We start from the raw sequence: 22108 nt of genomic DNA, 5'->3' as shown, positions 1-22108 counted from the left end.
TCTGTTGATGAAAGGTCTGTCAATAAAAACAAATTTGTTATTCATTGCAGTTTTATTTAAAATAAATATAGAGCTGACTGCAAAGGAAACACAGAGAGTGCACAAAATACCTTTTTTCTGAACTATTTTGCTTTTGGAAATGTAATTTTTATGGAAAATCTTTGGTAGAAACAGATGAGCTTCCATGACAAATATGTTCAGAATTTCTTAAGAACAGTGGCTATAGGACAGGAAAAGAACAAAGAGTGAGATGTTCTTTCATATATGGCCTGTAAGCATTTATATGGAGCAGATTGCCTAGGGAAGTGTTGTAGTCACCTGCCCTGGCGATGTTCAAAAAATTGGTAGATATGGCACTTCAAGATGTGGTTTAGTGAGCACTGCAGTCAAAGTTTGAACTGGATGATCTTGGAGGGCTTTTCCAACTTTATTGAATCTATGTTATTTCCATTTGTACTCATATGAGGAAAAATCTCAAAGATGTCCTCACCCACTGGATGAAAACAAAACTTAATGTGCCATATTTCTAATGAAAGGCAAGAAATTGTTTCAGACACAAACAGTAAAGGCAAAATCTTGTCTTAAATTCTTCACAGTCAAAGTTTGAAAAAACACCCCTAGTTTTTCATCTGGCTATCAATCTCAGAAAAAATTCTAGTCTATTGCACAGTAGTAGGATCAATTCTATATTTTTGGAGGAAATGCAAGTTGCTATCAAATGTTATTGCTGAATTAGAATAATAAATGTTGAATAGTTTTAGGAAATTCCATAATATAGCAAGACAAATTGTCCTAAATTAACTTGTTATCAAGGTTTAGTCAAATAACATTACAGTCAATTTACTCTAAAGCAAGATGACTCAAGTCCAGATGAACTTCTCTAGCATCTCCCAATGAATTGGAGGGATTTTAATTTCAAAATCCATGCAATCAATAGGGGTTTTGGTCCTTTTATGCTAGCAGCAGAAGTCTAACCATGCTTCTCTTAAGCTTCCCTTAAGCACACATCTTTACCAGCCTCATTTCTCCTTTATTGCAGTCATTGAGAGATTAGCCAGAGTAAACACGGCAGGGTATATTGTGCTGGAAGGCTGCAAACTGTTTTTGAAGCAAAATTAAAGCATCTGCAAGTGTACAGAAAATCTGAGGCGCCCTTAGGAGCCGGACAGAGACTCTGAGTCTCCTGGCTGTTATCTCCTGATGGGTGGGTGCTGTGCTCCACCCATGAGCAGTCCATGAGTGGACAAACCAAACAAAGTTCATGTAACACAAAACACCCAGATGTCACATCTTCATTTATTCCAATTTATTATCAGGCATCTGTGCTTCAAATCAGAGCACATGGCTATGCTTTCTAGCCTCAGAATGAGACTTATATCTCTAATAATTTGGATAAGTTGTTTCAACTCTGGTGTCCAGCAGAGGACACAGTTTAGAACAAAATTGTGTATATGTGTGTGTGTGTGTGTATCTGTACGTATATGTATATGTATATGTACGTGTGTGTGTGTATATATATATATATGTTCTGAATTGTTTTCAAGGCTTTTTAAAGAAACTGTCACTTGAAGAGTGCACTCAAAATGACACCAGCAGCAGCAGCAGCACCTTGGCAGGGATCCACAAAAGGAGATCAGTGTTAAACTATTTCAGCTCTGATACTATTCATAGAAAGGTGCCTTTGATTTCAGGACCAAAGGGCAAAAGTCCTGTCCTAATTTCTACAAACACTGAATCTGTCCAGAGGGGACAGAACTTTTCATGAGGTCTTAGGGGTTTAGAAAATTGATCTTAGTATAGTTATGAGTGAAACGTGGACATTTCAGAGTTGTCTACAGAGAAATACTTTGCTCAAGACTATAAAATACACCTTTTTAACTGACTCTACACATTTCAGTTGAACATTATCATGTCTGTTGTCATTAATACCAGATATAATCGTGTCTCAAATAAAATTTAAAAAAAAAGAAAGGAAATGAGTATTCAAAACAACAAATCAGAAAGATTTTATCTGATATTGTTGGAAAAAAATATTTTGACATGGCTCAATTTCTACTTTTTGCCTTTCCCTCCTTAAAACAATATTATCTTTTTAGGCAAATGTCCCATCACTTCAGTTATGGGGTTTTTTTCCCAGCTAGGCTTAACCACTCAAAGCTATTGGTAGTGGATTCATTTGCTAGAAAAGCCTTTATCACCACTTCTCTAAGATCTTCTGCTTTCTACCTGAGTGCATATTCTCAGGAGCTGAACAGAAGCCATGTAACAATACTCAATATATTGAACTCCTGATTAATTGATAGTACAAAATGGTGAATGATTTGCTACAATGCCTCAGTGCTGTACTGGGTTACTCTCTGCTATTTTTAGGAAAATGGCCTTCAATTGTATCTATTATTACGTTTATTCATTTTTCTCTACATATCTGTGATCTGTGATTGGCCAGATTGTATCTCCTCAGCTACTGGAGGCATTGGAAACACCTCTAATTAAAAACTGTCTTTGTGACATTCATATGCCCTCTTTAAACAAACTAATGAAGATAAAGCAAGTGCTGGCTCTCAGCAGAACACAAATGATCGAACCACACATACTCCCACACTATCAATTTTAAGCTTTATTGAGTCTCAGAATTCTGTTACCAAGGTCTGAAAAGAAATAAAAGTTATGATCTAAAAAAGCCTGAGCAGAAAGGCTAGTAATAATCTAACAATCATCATTTAACAAGTAATAGGAGTCATTCTTCCAGCTGCAAAATGGAAGAAGATTATTTGCTTTTCTTGAACTTTACTTTTTCAGTTTTACAGAATTGTATTGCTTGTTTCACCCAGTTTATGTAGGCAGGGAAACATACACAATTTTGTTACAGTCCAAAGTATTTGTGACACTTCTCACTTCCCTGAAAATGACATTGTTTGTCCATCTGGCCAGATTCTTTGTCAAAACAGAAACTTTGTCTTAAATGTTGTGTTTCTTCATCAGAAATTACGATGGCTTCATTTACTTTGAATCAATGATATACAGCAAGTTTCTATTGCTGACTGCTCAGCATTTCTTGAGTTTATGTATTGCTAGTTGACCCACCTCTAGTGGGGGGAAATTGTCAGAAAGAAAAAGGGTCAAAGTTCCCATTGGTTTCACTCAATCTTGCACAGCTGGGTCGTGGTATGAGCTTGGCTGTGTAGCAATCACAGCTGTGTAGTTGCTTTTGCTGACAGTAGTTAACTATTGCATTAACTATTGCATTAAATATTGAGATATTAGAGCTGTTGCAGATGGACTAGGAAGCTGAGAGGTGTTTTCTACTATCAGGTAATATTTAGGGATAGATCAGCAGTGATCAAACAGCAAAAACAAAGGGCTTGCTGGTGTGAGGGTGTTAGTTTGAAGACATGAAAAAGAGCTCCAGATTTTTATTCCACTTTAACCTACCATTTGCACTCTCAAAGTATGGGACAGAATCATACACACCTATTTTGTGGGAGAAATGTTATTAACAATAATGGCTAAATGCCACTGAAAGTAATGGTCTTGTTATCTACCTTCCCCCTCCTTCTTTTGTCCTGCTGCTTCCCATGTTCTAATGCCAATTCCCTCTACACAGACCCCTGAGCCAAATGGCTAACGGGTAGAAAGGTAACACAGAAAGCAAAAAAATAAGGGAGTTAAGTTCCTCCTGTCTAGCAGGCAGAAACAGCTTCCTGAGGCATAAGAGGTGGTGCAATAGATAGATCAGGAACTGTGGCCTGCCGGACCCAGTTGACCCTTTCACTGCCAGATCAGTTGTACCCTTGAAGAGTTCCCCAAGGGTGCCCACAGTGGCATTAGTGTCACAGTGAATGCTGGGCTGCAAATCCACACTTTGTGACCTGGCAGAGTGCAGTGGCAGAGCTGGCATATCATCTGCACTACTCCAACCCCTGGCAGAGGGCTGTAAGGAGAAGGGAAGTGGATGGAAGGGAAGAATTTTAAAATGTAAGTAACACCACTTGATGATCTGTTAAACAGTTCTATTGTCACAAGGTTGAAACGTCTCTATTCTCTGTTCCTGAGTATTGTCTTCTAGACAGATTAGTTTGTCTTCTTGACCATATTTGTGCTACATATTTAACAATTTGCCCACTCCAGTTACTCAGTGGGCGGTCAAATCCTGGCATCTGTCCCTGTCTCAGGACCCTGCTGAGTACAGATCACAGGCAGACTGAGTTGCACTATCATCCTGTTTCTCGCAAATTCTTGGAGCAATTCTCTGTGAAAACTGGGAAGGAGATTTCTGAACCATGTAAGCTTTTCCCTCTTCATCCAGGAGGTGGTCTGCCCCATGCTGGGCCACGGCTGGGACAGTCTTTGACCTTCTTAGGCTTGGGTGCAAGGCCTCAAGATGATATCACACTTGCTGCAGCAAGGTTTCCTTCCCCTCTCACACAAATGCACATAAATTATAGCAGACATTCAGGCAGCAAGCTCAGTGCTCTACACCATCAGCAAGGTGTTTGCAACTCCACCATACAAAGGCTTTTCACAAACAGAACCCTGACAGTGTTGCAAGTTCTCCAATATGAGATATTTATTTCTCACTGCAGGAGCCAATAACTGGAAGTATCTATTTTGTTTACCTGGTGATTGCCAAGTGAACTTTAGAGGCACAAACTTAAACTAGAAAAAAAAATTAGAAACTTTTGATTTAAAATATCTTTCCTTGCTCTCTAGAGAAATTAGAGCCTTTTAATGTCGGGACTTCATGAGTTGTGCAAATTAGCTAATTCATCTTCAATCACTCTAATAAAGAAAATCATCTTTTATGTTGGAGACACATAGTCTAGATTCTTCTTCTTATTGAAAAACATTTTCATGAATCTTTACCACCAAGGGGAAAAATTACATTGTCCCAAGGTTTGGGAAAATCTCATAGAAGAAGCCTGATACAGACCAGGCAAAGCAGGCATTCCCCTGATTACACACTTTAAAACTCCTTCTCACAGTACAGTCCTGAGGTCTGAATTGCCATTTGCCACATGGCTGAGCAGCACAGACTTAAAGCTGTTGATTCCTCTAGAGGGGTTCCAGATTTACTTTTTTGTCCCTTTCTCCTTAGATCTGGGAAAATTTCCTAATAAAATGTTATCAGAATTAGAGAGATTTCTTAGAAAGTCTCAGTTTTGGTGACAAAAAATTTTCTGTCAAAGAAATAGTCCTTCAAGAGCACTATGTGATTTCTCTGGGTGCAAAATTATCTAGAGCCTGAAAAGTGCTCAGACAAAACTCTCATTTCTTCTCTTGGGCTATTTGCAATATATGAGAAGCAGTTTATGGATTCTGTAACCTGCTGGGTATCATTCGGTCACCAAAGATTTTCCCTTTATATATGATCAGTGGTTTTGGCAAGTGTTAGAGAACTACGGGAATGCCCATCCACAGCAATAGGAAAGCTTTGCTACTGACTGCATCAGCAATTGTATCACTTTTGTGATCATTTGTTTTAGGGGGACTCACTTTTGCTCTCACTGAGCAGGAATGCCAAGCTGCCTCAGATGTCGGCCAACTGGCCTGTACATCTCATGCTGATGCTAAAATGGTGGTTTTTTTCTGTCTGCTTTGAAATCTTCAACAATCACCTAAAAAGTAAACACAACTTCTCACTTGTTTCTTTTGTGGATAATTTTAAATTTGATTTTTGTACTTTCAGGAAGCTGTCATTGTCAATGGTACCACTGCTTTTCAAAATTGGCTTGTGCCAGGAAGCTCAGTTTACAGGGAATTTTGGATTTTCCATGTGTTAAATCCTTCAGAGGTTATGGAGGAGGGGGCTCGACCAAATCTTGAACAAAGAGGACCTTACACATACAGGTAAGAAAAGACCCTTTAACATGTGATATCATATCTACTGAGATAAAATTTGTTTTTGAAATTCCACTTCGTACTTCAGTTAGACATGACAAAAATGCCTAATTTGCCTAGACTCAGCAATCCAAAACATTTTCTGGATTGTGTCTAACATAATGAAAACAAAAATAGAGATGAGTAAGAGGATGTGAAGCTGCTTGCTCTTGAGTAAAAACAATAATTCATCACCCACAATCACACAGAGATGGTTGTGTTCCTTCCTGTTCAGTTTTCACCAGCTTTATAACAGGAGAAATATGCCAGATGCCCCAAAACCAAGAGATTATTTTATCATCCATGCATCAGTAATAATTTATTTTAATAATGTGGTTTGGTTTTGTTTTTTCTCCTTTATCACTTTTTTAATCAATAACTTTTTTTTCAAATTTTGCTTGGAAAAACATTAATCTTTCTGAGTGGACTAGCTAGGACGTAGATACAGGAAGGTTTTATTATATGTTTAATGTTAAATCTGACATTGACATAGGACTAGCTGATGCTTCCTGAGTTATTAAGCCAAATATTTGCTATCACTGGCACCCGTGTTAGGAAATTGCTTTTCTATGATGATAGGATATTTCTTTCTCAATAACTTTCAAGATGTATTTTATATTCATGAGGTAGCTTTCCATTTCAGCATCTTCAGCCAAAATGCCTTTATGCCAGAACACTTACTGATTTCTCAATAGAAAGAGGTAACTTTTGTTTCACAGAGTACCTGGGAAGGCAGAGGAAAAGGTTACATAGGAATCAGGAAAAGGATGGTTAAGAAATACTGCAGAAGGTGAAACAGAAACATTTTACTCTGGTGCAGCTGATGATGCCTTTTTTTCTCAAGGACAAATTTCAGCCAGAAGCCTAAATAAGACTAATGAAAGGATGACTATGAAATGAAGGCTCCTCTCACTGCTGCACTCATGCCTTCCTAGGATATTTAGTCTACCTGAGTAACTGTGGCATGAAGTCTCTCTCTCTCTCAATCTCCCTTTAAATAGTTAAACATTTATTACAGTGTAGAACAACTTGAAAAAAACATTAATTAGAAAAAAAAAAATCTCCCAACTTTCAGGTAGGTACTCTACACATTAGGCCAATAATTAAAATTACATATATGAAAACCAATTCTAAGAAGCCAAGATCCAGGTGCTCTTCAGATAAGACCCACCTGCACTGTCTACATCTGTATGATGGGGAAATGTTCTCTGTACCTTTACACCCCTACACTCGTGCTGGAAGATCTGATTCTGAAGTATCCTGAAGATCCCTTCTGGGGTGGAGCTGTGATAAGCTCTCTGGACCTACAGCACAGACTGTTATTTGATCCCTGCTGGCTGCTGTCCCCACAGAGGGGTCAGCAAGAGGGTGGGACAGGAAGAGTGGAGCTAAAGCTAGAACTGCAGCAGAAATTGGTACCTTAGAGATCTGCTGGCAGGCCATGACTGGCAGAACCTCAGTGGGACTGAAAGATTGCTTATAAACCTCTACATCATATTAAATATTATCAAAGTAACATTATGGATTTAACCTGTTTCATTGCAAGACATGTCTACCAGATTAAATATCTGAGTTTTTATGTCTGTGTCACCCCCTTCTAATTACATGCAACCTTGAGATAGCTTATGAAATATGACAAATCATAATTCATTAAAAAATTATAATGACATAAAAATACAAAGGAAATACTAGATTTTATTTTAGTATCAAGAAAGACTATTCCATTTATCAATAAGGAAATATTTCCAAAAGAACAATATGTGAAGAAAATTGAATTTTAAATGTAATCACTTGAAAACTTCATAAACCTTTTATTGTTTATAAAATGTTCAACATTAATTTTACTAAAATGTTCATCAACTTTTCAAAAACCTTCAGTCAGGCACGTTTATGTGTTTTCTCAAAAGTCAAATATTAAAAATATTCTCTTTTTGTGTTTTGTATTTCTAGGGTGAGATATTTACCCAAAGAAAATGTCACGGAAAGTGAGAATGGCACAATAACATACATGTTGCCTAACATTGCTAATTTTGAACCTGATATGTCTGTTGGGACAGAAAATGACACCTTGACCATCCTCAACCTCGCTGTTGTGGTAAGTCAAGGAAAAAAGCCATAATGTCCAGATACAAATGTTGAGGGAATAGGGGAGAAGTTCATAGACTCATAGAATGGTTTGGGTTGGAAGGCACATTCAAATACCACCTAGTTCCAGCCCTCCTGTTGTGGGGGAGTGTGTTTAAAGCTCAAAAAACATTCTCTTAGCTAATTTTAACATGGGAATAAATCAAGAGTTTGTGGATGGGTTCACTTTGTGTGTGAGTATGAACATGTTCATGCACAGCATGAACAGTACAGGGTGGATTTGCCATGCTGTTTCCATAATACCCTCAGGTCTGCTTGGCAGGGTAGGCTGTATTGATTCTAACACCCAGTGTCTGCATGGCCTCACCCCCACAGAGCCTGGGCCCCATAGTGCAGTCCTGGAGCTCTCCTGTCCTACTGAGCATTTAGGTATTCAAAGAATACAGGGATCTTCACCTAGAGTGCTGCTAGACCCTTTTTAGTCCAGGTGTTTTTGTCTTACCACAGGCTGAGAATGTTTGCCTTTGACAAATATTTACAGTTTTCATACTTATATTCAGCCCTGGTTGTGTTGCACCATCTTTCTGGTGTTTGCATGAATGCTCAGGATTGCTGTGAGAAGGTGTCTGCAAGGGGCAGAGTATGAAGAATGTTGGTGCAAACATAAAATAGAACCATAGGAGCAGTCACAGAATCACAGAAGAGCCCATGTTGGAAGGCACTTCAGAGGATCATCTGATCACAGCTTTTGTGAAGTCATTACTTGCAGCTATTCAGAAGCTCATCTGGAAATGGTCCTGGGCAACTGGCTCTCAATGGTCCTGCTTGAGCAGGGGTTGGACCAGACAGTCTCCAGGCTGTTCTGTCATTCTGTGATTAGGGCTGATCTAGTGAACTCGTGTAATCAGTCGAGAAAAAAATTTCTGCTTTTGTGTTACTTATGGCCAGTAATTGTTTTGTTAAGAAGTGTCAGTTTTATGTAGAAACTTAAATTCAAGGGAGTTGTAAATCTGGGAACTGGCTTTGGCAGACATTTCTTGGAGTCAGTCTCTGTGATTTTAATTCAAAGCACATGCAGAATTTTATATTAAACATTGATTTTTTTTTTTTTTGCCATTGTAGGCTGTACCTTCCTTGTACCCAAGCACCCTAATGCAATCAGTAATAAACACTTGGGTTAAATCATCCCGTGCAGCCATACTGCAGAACAGAACAGTCAAAGAAATACTGTGGGGATACACAGATCCCTTCCTACACAGTATCCCCTTTCCTGGTGTGAAGTCATTTGTGGGAGTCTTCTACCCGGTAAGTGAAACCAATGAGGAGGCAATGCCTTCAGTTATCATACTGTGAATAAAACTTAAGTAATCTGCTCTGAGGAAGAAAATGTTGTAAATTTGTTCAGTATTTCTAACTGTTATTTCTTCTTGTTGCATCTTTTACAGTATAATGGGACAGTTGATGGACCTTACAGTGTGTATACTGGGACAGAAGATATTACGAAAACAGCAATAATTGAAAGCTATAAAAATGAAAGGTATCATAACATTGTAGAGTAAAAAAAATATACACATTTTCAAGATATGGCTTGTAACTCTTGATTCACTAGGAGCTATAGATAAACAGAAAAAACTTCAATGATTCAAAGGAAACAGGATCAAGCCTTGTGATTAGCAAAACCATCACTTTCTTTCAGATATCAATAGTTCTGTTAGGAGCTTGGACTTAAGACAGTTATTGATTCTTTGATACAAGTATTTACTTCTGTTTTGCATTCTTAAGTAGATAGATTCCTTTTAACCTCTTCTAAACCTCTTCTAATGGATCCTGTAATTTATCTGAATTAACGAACATCTCTATCCTTTGACTTTGCTAATGGGTCAAGATATCCAGGAACAGTTACATTTGGTAATGCAGGTAATCAAAGTACTTACATGGTAGAATCTACCACATGCAGTATGACTTTTATTTTATCTTACAGGACTCTTTCGTACTGGAAAGGTCACTGTGATATGGTTAATGGCACAGGTGAGCTTATTAAAGCTTTTTAAAATTTCAACACTTTTCTTGATATTTCAAGGGAATAATGAGATACAATATTTAAATTAACTACCCTGGGATTTGCCAGTTCTGTATTCTCTATATTAAGTATCTATATATATGCAGGCATACTACTACTATGATATATGCATATGTGTGTATTTATAAAAAAAACATATGAACCATTTATTACTGCACATTTTATCTATACATGCACACAGCCTCTACATCTAGAGTAAATGTGGAAGAGAAACAAAATTATCCAGTTCGCTTGTTTCTACTAATTATTTTCATAGAACAATATAATTAAGATTCTTTTTCTTTGCTATAGTAATTGAAAATTATCTTGGCATTTTAATAATGCACATTCATTTACACTGTTGAAAATTTAATTAAATGCACCAGAATGGATATCCTGATATATGTAAAGAAATTGAAGCAACAAAGGAGGAGTCTGTCAGATGAATGGCTTGTAGAGTACTAGAAAATGAAAAGGGATGAAGAAGAAAAGTAGTTTAGACTGGGATGAACAGACTATAAACAAATATTTTTGAATTTTCTTTTGGAATGCATTGGTAAACAGCTGAGTTGTTTAAGATACATTTGCTCAAGGTGCTATTTTTCTTTTTGATTAGTGAAAGCATTGCTGTGAGGACACCACAACCTGTAGAGCTGAGGCTGGCAGGTGTCTTGGTGGAGGCTTTTGTAGAAAGCTCCAGACCTTCAGTAAATGAAGGCTTTTGTGTTGGGTTGTTTTGTTTGGATTTTTTTCTCTCCATTTTCCATTCTGCTTTACCTGGCATAGATTATTTTCCTTTTAACGCAGACTGTGCAACAAGGTATTTTGAAATATTTAAAATATATCACAAGAATCTGATTTTCCAAAACTCTGTGCACCATGAAGGATTAGTTCCTTTTTAAACCATGTAATTAATTTTATAAGAAACAATATTTTCTTACATTCTAGGATTTCCTCTCTTTCTTATGGGTCCTGGCATATTTTTTTTAGCCAGGGTCAGCTTTTTGTTTATTCTTCTTCTGTAACTGATGGAATAAACATATGCTTCTAACTAATTAAGTGTTGCAGCACAGTGAAAATGAGCTTTTACTTGTGAGCAAAGATTGCTTCACAGTTCACAAGGTCATTCAGTGTGACATTGCTGTATTTGGATGCAACAGATTAAAAAATCTTGTAAGTATGAGAATTCTACCTTATCTTGTAAGCTTTTACTCAAAAGCTCAACATGTATAGCATAAGAAAATACACAGATAAAAATATAAACCAGTATACTTGTATGGGGCTTGACATGACTCCATGATTGCCAACCTTACAAGAATGCCAAGATTTAGAAACAGAGTGTGTGTTTAGGATGACTTTGAATGTTTGAAAAGCAAGTGCTTCTGTCAGCAGTGGGCAAGCAGCAGTATGTAATTTAGCCCTCGTGCTCTTGCCAGCTGGATTCAAAGATATCGCCAATGTTTGCAATTGTTTGGTTATGACTGCTGCCTAAGAAACTAAACAGAAATTGTCACAAAAACTAACAAATGTATTGGTTAAAGGTTTGTTACAACACCTTAATTGGTAAAATGACAGAGGCGGCTCTTACGTAACTCTGTGTGCTTGCAATGCAGAAATACAAATCTGAGTGTCTGCACTCTTTAAGAGCAAGTGGAGGGAAAAAACACCAAAGTGCTGCTCCTCTGACTTATTTTGCATATCTACCATGGAGTGAGAAAGATTGTGCTCTAGAAGTGGCTTCCTCCTCTCCATTAGGTGTAGAAGGACCTCAGCTTAGAGACCCACTTGAACAATCTTTAGTGGAAAAGGTTTAGTGTTTATTATTAAATAGACAGTGTTGAAGTCGAAGCTGTGTTTCTTGTAAACACTGAGTGTCACAATTTCAGGTGACTCAAGCATCTTCAGGAAGGTTCAGGTCTATAAACCTAGGTGCATAAACTTCGAAGCAATGGCAACAGATTTTTAGCTTCATACTAAGCAGCTTTGTTGGGTTTTTTTAAAATGGGCTCTGTTTTAAATGGGCTTGATCATATAGCTTCAAATCTGGGGACGAAAAAAAGCTGCTATATCTTGGCTCGCTTTCAAAAACAATTACATGTTATCTGTGAAGTGCCTGTCAATGTGCAATAACTTACATAAACATTTTCCCCACAAATGACTCCTATTGTTTACTTTTGTCACAGCTTTACAGGAAAGTAACAACCGAGTATTGAGCTAGAAATTAAATCATGTCTTCTAAGCAAAACTGGTTTCAAAATCTTGTTTCATTTTATTCACAGATGGAGCATCCTTCCCACCGTTTATTAAGAAGGATCAGGTACTACGCTTCTTCTCCTCCGACATTTGCAGGTAGGCTGCTCCCTTTCTGGGGTGTGTTCACACCCAAGTGTGCCTCTGAGTGCTTTTTGTTTTCAGAGGGTGGCTGCAGTGGCTGTGCTTGGGCTCAGGTCAGCCAGGCACTGCAACATAAACTTTTCATCTATAACACAATTGTGAGTTGTGCTCATGATTCAGAGCCTGATTCTACCACTTTTATGTCAAGTAGCAAGCTAATGCAATGTACTTTATTTCAGCCAGTTACAGATGTATATTCAGGAAAATGTGACATTGTGAGCTGTTAGAAGTCTTTAAAAGACACTGAGGGCCACAGGGTTCAATGTCATGAACTTCTTCTAAGACCAGGATCCAGCCTTTTTGGTCTGAGAAGGCAACAGGTACAGCAGGGTCTGGTTAGATCCATCTTTGACATGTCTGGAAAAAATAATTTATGCACAACAGTGTTTACTGTCATTCAATAGATACTTAAAATTGTTTTCTCACAGGATAATTTTACATATTTTATTTTTATGTATTTACAAACAAATAAGCCTGCTTAATACATCCCATGCTGATGACTTTTAAGCCTGCTGCTTCTGCTGGGCTATCCAGCATCCCCAGGTTCTCCAGTGGGATCACTGAAAGAAATGTAAAAGATTTAAAGTGCATCACAGTGTGTATTTACTTTGGGAGCTTCAAACCCTTTATTTATTTTGCTGCCTGGAAACAGATGCTTCCTTTTTACTAGGTTTAAAGTGGGTCATTTTCTTTGCAGAGTGTTTTTTTTTTTAAAGAACACTGTTTTTACATGAAGTTAAAGGGGGTTTTTTGTGAAGCAATTTTATCCACAAACTGGAAAACATTTCCCAATTCATAGAAAACAGAATTCTGTGCAGGGGAGAAATGATAAAATTCTTTGGATTGATTGCACACACAGTATGAGAGATCCCTCCGGCCATTCAATTCTCACAATTCATGAACAGTAAAAGACAATAACAATTGTCAAAAGCTCCTGTAGAAGCAGGGTCAGGAAAAATTGTTCTGTCCATGTTGAAAAACCTTTCTTTTGTTTGGCTGCAATACAAAGTGTTGGTGTCCTAGTCACATTACCATGTAGCAACCATACCTCTGTATCAGCTGATACTGGATTAGCAAAAAGAAGCTTAAGTAGTATTCTGATTCATATGCAACAAAATAAGGTTATATGCAAGATGTTATCTGTGTTATAAAGCTTAGATTACCATAAGGCCAGCAAAAAACCATATCAGAGATGCTTTATATGGATAAACATCTCTACTGTAATCCAGAAGCTTTCAAAAACCTCACAATGACTGTGGGTGTAGCTGTGTGTAGGGAAAAGAGATCTCAATTAATTTGTTTGTTTTGTCTGTATTGTTTATCATTAGTATTTGAAATTTTGTGTGTTGTTTTGTGTATTTTCATGTTCAACACTGAGCTTGTACATCCTTTAGTGAAGGTGTGGGATATTCTCCATTGCAGAGAAACACCCCAAAATTTGCTGAACAGTGTGGCAGGAACCTGGACATGGGGTCCTTGGCGGAGTTGTTTCTTTTAAGAGAGAGGCAATTGGGGAGATCCTTCAGGAGCATTGCCACGAATTCCGACTTTTAATCCAAAAGGCTGAAACACTTTTTCTCCTCTTTTGTGTTCAGATCAATCTATGGAGTTTTCCACAGCCAGCAGGTTGTGAAGGGAATCACACTGTATCGTTTCGTAGTTCCTCGTGAAGCATTTGCCGCACCAACTGAAGTTGCAGACAATTACTGCTTCTGCACAGAACGAGAAATATCAGAGAACTGCACCATAGCTGGACTCCTGGACATCAGTGCCTGCAAAGCAAGTATGGTGGTGACACAGTACTGCCACACGAGCCATTTAACTGGGGACAAGACACTTGTCCTGTAGCTGAGGTGTTACTCTGATATCCAGGATGTTTGTCTGTGAATTCTCCCACAGGTTGCTTGTGAGACCCCTCACATTTCTGCAGCCTCATTTCCCAAAATGAAGACTCTGATATTTCTGTATTTTGCATACTGTTATGCAGAGTTGGGATACCATAGATTGTGTACTGAAACTGAAGGAATGTGTGTGGAGAAAGGAAAGGAGGGGCACTGTGTAAAAGCCAGAGATAGTTCAGCACCTTGTGTCTGTGGCAATTCACAGACACAGCAGGGTGGGTATGTCCACAATTGTGTGTATGCACACAGACCATAGTGTGGTGTGGGTAAAATAAATATATACCAAGTCTGCATTTGGTGCAGAGCAAACTGTGAGAGGTCCCTTCAGGCCAATACAAGATCATGAAGGTGGGCAGGGACAGTGACAGTCATGTCCTCACCTCAGCATGAAACTGGGAGCACTGCCAGCTCCACAGTGTAGACACAAGACAAGCAGGATTTGCAACACCAGTTTATTTTGCTATGCAAATTTTCCTCATGATAACAAGTAAGTTGCAAAAATGCTCAAATTTTTGGATTTTTTTTGGTTTGGGGCTTTTGGGTTTGGTTTTTTTTTTTTTTTGGGAGGGTGGTGGGGTTAGACCATAAACATTTTTATCAGGATTGTACATCTACGTAGAAAAACTATGTTTGGAAAATGACCTGTGAAGATGAGCGCAAAAGCAAGGCTTAATGATTCAAGAGAGTTTCTTTTTTTTTTTTTAATAGAAAGACCAGTATATATCTCTCTTCCTCATTTCCTTCATGCAAGTGGATCTGTATTGAATAACGTGGAAGGTCTGAGCCCAAATGAAAAAGAACATGAGACATATCTAGACATAGAGCCTGTAAGTCCAAGTATTTAGTACTTGTACCTTGGGAAACTTGCAATGTTTAAATTTAATAGTAGTAGAGTGTGCCTTTTACCAGAGGGACAAGCAGAAGATGCAGTATTTTCATGCTTGCTTTTCTAAGGTCTGCTCTCAAAGTGGTATGGTTTCAACAGGGGAAATTTAGAGCAGAACTTTCTCTCATTCTGACCTTCAAGGTTTGGAAAATCTGTTTTGATTTTTACTTATTGAGAACAAGGGATTGAATAGATTCTGAAAAGGGTGAAATATGTTGTAGCTTTTCTATGATCTTCAGGTACTTTGAGAAAATTATATTCTATGAAACTTTTCTTTCCTCTACACTTAGTTTAAAAATATATATATATTTAACTATTTTTTTGATAATTACTATCTCAATTGAAACTAAATAAACATAGATGAGTTTATTTTGTATTGCTAGATCTCTGAAGAGTCTGATTTAAATGGACCTAATTTAAATCTTTGTGATTTGAATTGTCCAGCAGATCTGCCAAACAGAATGAATTTATTTTGACTTCTTAAAAATTTACCTCTATTTCTGTTTCAGTGATTCAGATCTTTAAGTGCATTTACCTAAGTTTTCTGAATTGTATGATGAACTCAAAGGTTCCAAAATTCTATTTTGCTCTTACTTTGAACAAAAAATAAAATTAATAATTTCTCACTAAAATTAGGCAATTAAGCTATGTAACTTCAGTGAGGAGAAATGAAGTTAAATCTTTGTTTCACCTTATTTGAAATAGAGACATCAATGAGATTTTCCTAAATATTACACAAAATTTTCAAGAATCACAGCCTTTTTTCTTGTGAAAGACAGAGAGTAGAAGAAATATGTGAAGAAAAGATTTGACCTTTGTATACATCTGTTTGTCCTGTTATGAAAGGTTTGTTTTCAGCCCTATGCAAGTTAAATATCTTTCATTTTGAAAAATAAAATTTAGCTGATTTTTGGTGGAAAAAAATCCCTGAGACATCTCTTTATATTAAATATGTCATGACTGATTTAGCAGTTTTTAACTTTGTCTTCATGCTTAAATGTAAATTAAAAGGTAACTATGGTAAAGCCACAAAATTAGAACTTCTTTGAGAAATGAGAAACCCTTAGAAACATTACCATTTCATAAAAATTAATCCTTGAAAACATAAGGATAAAATAATCCCAAAGTGCTTTTTGACACACTCCATATATAGACTTTGGCATCTAATTAATAAGTTTAAATTAATATCTTGTTGGATGTTTTTCACTGGTTTTAGGTGACTGGTTTTACACTACGATTTGCAAAAAGGCTGCAAGTAAACCTCCTTGTGAGGCCTTCAACAAGAATTGAGTAAGTGCTACTTCTTTATTTTATTTTTAAGGATTCTTTTAAGTGGGCTGACAGGTCTGTGGGAGCATCAGTAGAAATGTCTCAGAGAAGAAGGAATAAAAATACTTCCCCAAAGCTTGTTCAGAGTAAATCTTCCTGAGCAGGACACTCCCAGGTGTTTTAACACACATTTGACTTCCCTACAGAAGCTTACAAGGCAAAATTTTCTTTAAAATAACATTCTTATAAAACCCAAATGGGGCCATGAGGATGAACAGAAAGACAAACTATATTTTCTGTACTAAATCCAATGAGAAAGAGAATTTACGAATTCCCTGTCACTAGATGGTTTTATCACAATGGTAAATGTGTTTCTAGTTGTTTTGTTTTCCTCTTCATTGGCCCAAATGTACATGGATAAACATTTTGTACATATGATGGATAAGTATCTTGTACATATGAGCACCACACCGATCTTTATCCCTCTCTGTGTCTGACTGCCTATATACAGAAGATTAGACAGGAAATGATGGTTGCCCAATATGTAAAATGGCTGCCATTAATTGTAGTTTTAGTTTTTTGGTTTTGTTTTTTTTCCACTCCAAAAGTATATTTAAGAGGTACATCTTGAAGACAGAAATATATAGTTAGAGAAGAAAAATAAAAGTTTAAGTAGTGAGTGGGCTTATGTAGCAAACTTAAAGTAACATGCTGTACTTTTTTTCTCATTTCAGACCTTTAAAAAAAGTTAAAAAAGCCTATGTGTTCCCTGTTCTTTGGCTAAATGAGGTTAGTATATTTTAATATTCTTTAATTTGAAATAAACAAACAAATGAAAAAAACAACAACCCACCTAACTTTTTCAGTCTTGGTGCCCTGAATCTCACGCTGTGATTTGCACCACACAAAGAGTATATTCAGCAAGTAAGGTCTTGCATATGTACCTTTCACTGATGTTTTTCTTGCACTGTTTCAGTCTGCTGTTATTGGGGATGAGAAAGCAGAAATGTTCAGAACTAAAATCTCCGGTCGGCTCCAGCTGCTGAGCACGCTGCAGATGGCATTAATGATTGGAGGCTCCGTGCTGTTCGTGGCCTTCTTGGGGTCCTATTTCATATGCAGGTCAAAGAAATTAAAATAAGTAAGTAAGGCTTTAACACTCAGTCCTCAAAGTGACTTCTCCTTAGGGTTTCAAGAGTTCAGAATCATTACCTATTTTGCTGTTCTTATTTTTTTACATGCTGGAAAATTCAGTATTTGTTCTGTAGGAAAACATCCAGATAATTTGCCTAATATTTTCAAGTTCTCTTCCCATCCTAAATCTTTCAGGATGCTCTTAACTCAGGGGAGGTCATCGGAAACTGCATCAGAAGAGCAATGTTTTTGTTTGTTGTGATTTCTTTATAATTTACATTTTGTCCAAGAGTGTTAAACTGCTGAGAAGTGTCCTCCAGCACCTTTCTGAGAAAGAGGCCACACAGATGCAGATTGCTGTGCTCTCCCAGGACATGCCCCTGTCTGAGGTTCAGAGATCACTGTAAATGACACTTTCTACTGAGTGTTGGTTTTTCACTTCTTTCTCTCAGTGGTGCATCGCTGTAAGGTTAGTCTGAGCACCTCCTGGACATACCTAGCCCACAAAGGCAAATATACTCCCATCAGGACAGACTGGCCAAGGGGTGGATTGATGTGCTCATACCTGGGGAAGCAAACACATTTTTAGAGTTATTTAAAAGAAGTGCAGAGACATGAATATTATGACGGAAAGTATGCTGTACTAAAGAGGTATTCTTAAGCTGAAGACTTGCCTCACCATATGCTGAATTCTGATTTTATTTCACAACAGGTGAAAAGACTTCAGAGGCAGTCAGTGTTTAATTGAAATTTCAGCTAAGCAGCTTGTTAAAATTCAGAGACAAAAGGCAGAGTCAATCCATGTGCTATGGAATTCAACATGTTTTTCCATTTTGAGAAGACCAGCTTACTAACCCAAATAAGCTGATGTTTTTGAAGGTCCACACTTCTGACACCACTAAAGAGGCCACTGTGGAAACTACATTATCAAAAGACTTTATTTAAAACTTGTTATACATTTTAAATTGCATTCAAGCAGACTGAAGTTGAGATGCAGTTGGATTTTAGTCCGCCTTCTGCCATTTATGCAACTTGCTACTCATTTTCTTCTGGATTTGCAAGAAAAATGAAAGCTGCTTGCTGATGTTCCGTCTCTGAGCACAGGCTGGGAATGACAACAATTTGGAGCTCATGCTGTGCTCTAGATGCTCTCATTGCAATATTTCTCTCTGTTCCTTCAAGGAATAGAAGCTGCTGCAATAGAACTGCTCTCTGTCCTCTGTTCAGGGATGTGAATTGCATTGAATGTGAAGTTTATTATGTAAAGTTACTAACTGTAATACATGAAGTTTATAAGAGACTTACTAAAATACATGGTTCATACATTTTATATGGAGATGGCTCATAGATACATCACAGTCATTCATAGGTTGATGGAGCTCATTGGCATTTGGCTCCACAGCTGTTTATCAATCTGAACCACTCCCTAACTCCCAACCTGCTCCACTGCTCTTCCTGTTGTCTCCTGTGAGCTTTTATTTCTGCTTCCTGTTTGAACACCAGCCTCTGCACTGCCCTAAGCCCACCTGGCCCAAGGCCTCCCTTGGAGAATGATCTGATATGTCACCTGACAGGCCAAGAGAAAATATTCCAAATGCTTCAGAGACAGGAAAGACCGAGATAATGATTTTTGATCAAACATCACAGGGTTCCACTTGCTATAGAAGCACATAAATGAAAACAGGTAGCCCCAATTACTTACTGCTAAACCACCTGCCACAAGGAAATTTGTGCAACCATTTGTTTAATGAGGTGCATCAGCTTGTAGACAGTTAGCAAACACTGACATCTCCATAAATACTTGACTTTTGAATTTGATCTGAATGCTGTATTTTATTCTGAGAGTAAATGGGGCAAATACAGAGTGGGGTCTCTTTCCATGGATTCAGTAAATTCAGAACAAGAGCCTACGTTCAGCACTTTCTAAGATTTCTTTTTGGATCTTTTACCCCCTTGTTTAAGAGCTGCAAAGAAAAAGGGAAATCAAACATGGCCAGCCTCTCACATCCTGCTGTTTGGAAACAATGCTACAATGGACTTTAAACCAGAAAGGTTCAACTTGCTGTCTTTGGCTGGGTATTTTTAGTAAGGTGTTCTTACCTTTGGAAATAAAGGGAAAATCCAACTGACTATAATGCTGGTGTTTTATTCCATTGTTCCTCGTGGACAAAGTTTTGTAGCTATCAGTAGAGCTGATGAGTCACATAAATCCCAAGACATTATTCTTGAAAGTGAGGTCTGTGAGGTACATGGCTGCACCCTCCTTCCAGCTGTGAGCTGGAATTGCCAGCTCCCAGGGCAGCTGGTGTGACCCTGGGGGAAAGGGCTGCTCTCAGCCCGTGTATTTAATTACTCATGGTGCCGACTAGTCAATGAAAAACACCTTTTTTCTCATATTCACATTATTGCTGGTGTCATATATGATGCTCTGTTCCCATATTAGTCTGGGGACAGTTTGACACAAACTGAAGCTATCCCTAGAGTCCTATGGACTGGTCAAAAAAGTATGAGAGCAGCTGAATTCATTAAGCCACATCTCTGAGATAAACACAGCTCTGCTGTGGTTCAAGATCTGACACCAACTTTTTATAATAAAATGTCTTTTGTGTCAGGATCTAACATGAAAGAAGTGCTTCTGTAGTTTTTGATATGCTAACATTTCAACTTCATTTTATTTGACTTCAAGTACAATGTAAGTAAGTTAGTGTTTGCTTTACTAGTGTTATTTAGTGCTATGTGGTGCTCCAGCAGAAGTGATCCAGCAAGTCTGGCCATGATTTTAAATGTCTCAGGGCCAAATTTTATATGGTTTGTCCATAAGCATAATCTCACTGATCTCAATGCAGGTTTGGGCTTTTAAGCTATGTCCAGCACCTAGACTGCACTTGAATTGTAATTTGTAGTTACTTCATCCAAAGCATCAGTTACAGTTATTGCTAATTCATGATACTAAGGCTCATGTTAAGTATTTGCATTTGTTCAAACCGTGCAGGGTAAACTTTCATTAGAAACATTAATGAAAATGCAAATAAAATAAAGTTCAAGTATTTTTTTCTGACATCCTTATGTTTAATTGTAAATAAAGCCTTCTGTGTTGAATAATGAAGTTCTTGTGTCTCTTTTCTTGGTATTTTGGGTATGTTTTTTTTTTCTAGAAAATTACATTTGGAAATGGATGAATAACTGAGGCTATGGCTAACCTTGTTAAATCATTTTACTCAGGCACACTGCAGCTTCCTAGAAGGGCAAGTTGCTTTGTGCTACATTAGAAATACCAGTGGCATACAGCATTCATTGTCTCTGTTGGTCAGAACACCAATGCTGTGCATTTGATCCCTGTGTGGGCAATTCACTAAAGAGATGGATTCAATGATCCTTGTGGGTCCCTTCCACCTCAGTATATTCTGATTCTGTGATTTATGTTCTGGATCACAAAAAGAAGGCTTTGTGGAACAAGGTAAGTACCAGCACATCTAAACTGAAGCAATTCTAAAACAAACCAAGGAATCCAAGCTCGGAGAGAGGCCTGTTTTCAAATCCCTTGGAGCTGGATGTGTTGGCAGGATGGTGTTAGCACATCCATTACACATTACAACACCGTTTCCTGGCTCTGCTGGCCCAGCAGGTTGGGTGTCAGGCAGGACTGGCTATGCCCATTCCTCACGTTCCCCGCCCACCCCAGGTCCTTATGTGTGAAAATTGCTCGTGAAAGTCAGATCTGACCAAAGATCTAACAGCCCACACACTTACAGCCAGAGCAGGTGTGCCAGCTCCTGATCTCTAATTGTAATTATGCATTGAAAGCATGTGTTAAAACCTGTTCTTCCCACCTAGCCTACCACTGTCTGTTAAGCTAATACAAACATGCTACTATACCTTGAAAAAGAAAGAAAATTAATGCCTTCTATGTTCTTTTAACTGTGAAAGTAGGGAAGGGCTTGTTTTAGTCACAGGTCTACACATCAGCATAACAAAGAAATAAATTTAATAACTAATAAAATATGCTTACAGCTTCTTTTTTTTTTCCTCAGTAGCCATATAAAAACAGAAACCAGAAAGACAAATGACGTACATACCAAATGCAAACTGCATTTATAAATAAATGCTATTAATTTTCCATTCTCTGTTCTCTCTTCGCCTATCAGCTGGCCCCGATGCTCAGTGGTTTCACTCTCTCCCGGCAGTACCCGAAGCAGGAAGGGATTTACAGCCCACCCGGGCAACGCCAGGCTGAGACCTTCTTTACTTCTATTTTTAAAGAGAAAACAAATGCTTTGCAGCAGGCGCCACCCAAAGGCCATCCAGGTTTTCACAAGTTCTCTTCACCTCACCATAGGCAGTCAAAAATTATGCTGGCTGTAAGGAAGTTTTGCTACCTCTGCGAGTTAACATCACCAGATAGAATTACAACACTTTTAAAGCAGTATAACAAAAAGTCCACCATAAGTGTCTGCTAGATGACAGATTTTTGAATGCAGCTCTAAGACAAATTTAAATGACCAT

At 37.8% G+C, this 22108-nt stretch overlaps 1 protein-coding gene and 1 long non-coding RNA gene across 10 annotated transcripts in view; one reads left to right on the top strand and one right to left on the bottom strand.

Annotated features, from left to right (window-relative positions):
* The window catches only part of CD36 (CD36 molecule (CD36 blood group)), a 36192-nt gene extending 15481 nt beyond the window's left edge, over positions 1-20711 (top strand). For all 8 annotated transcript variants that reach the window (XM_064421894.1, XM_064421889.1, XM_064421893.1 and 5 more), the window contains exons 3-14: positions 5687-5847; positions 7828-7972; positions 9085-9267; positions 9408-9499; positions 9944-9990; positions 12301-12370; positions 14011-14198; positions 15025-15143; positions 16419-16492; positions 17206-17260; positions 17448-17612; positions 18318-20711. In XM_064421894.1, the coding sequence (XP_064277964.1) occupies positions 5687-5847; positions 7828-7972; positions 9085-9267; positions 9408-9499; positions 9944-9990; positions 12301-12370; positions 14011-14198; positions 15025-15143; positions 16419-16492; positions 17206-17260; positions 17448-17612 (1299 nt within the window). In that variant the 3' untranslated portion in view covers positions 18318-20711. The remainder of the gene's footprint in view (positions 1-5686; positions 5848-7827; positions 7973-9084; positions 9268-9407; positions 9500-9943; positions 9991-12300; positions 12371-14010; positions 14199-15024; positions 15144-16418; positions 16493-17205; positions 17261-17447; positions 17613-18317) is intronic.
* LOC135301634 (uncharacterized) lies at positions 12025-21823 on the bottom strand. Of its 2 annotated transcripts, XR_010363411.1 has the most exons (3): positions 21682-21823; positions 17416-18170; positions 12025-12772 (listed from the first exon to the last, which is right to left on the bottom strand). It is a non-coding gene; the product is annotated as an uncharacterized LOC135301634 (long non-coding RNA). The 2 variants fall into 2 exon arrangements; XR_010363410.1 differs by lacking the exon at positions 12025-12772 and having other exon boundaries at positions 15003-18170.
* Positions 21824-22108: the final 285 nt, after the last annotated feature.

Source organism: Passer domesticus, chromosome 5 (assembly GCF_036417665.1).
Source record: "Passer domesticus isolate bPasDom1 chromosome 5, bPasDom1.hap1, whole genome shotgun sequence".
NCBI classification, from domain to species: Eukaryota; Metazoa; Chordata; class Aves; order Passeriformes; family Passeridae; genus Passer; species Passer domesticus.
The sequence above is the reverse complement of the archived record's forward strand: the minus strand, read 5'-3'. Positions and strand labels throughout refer to the sequence as shown.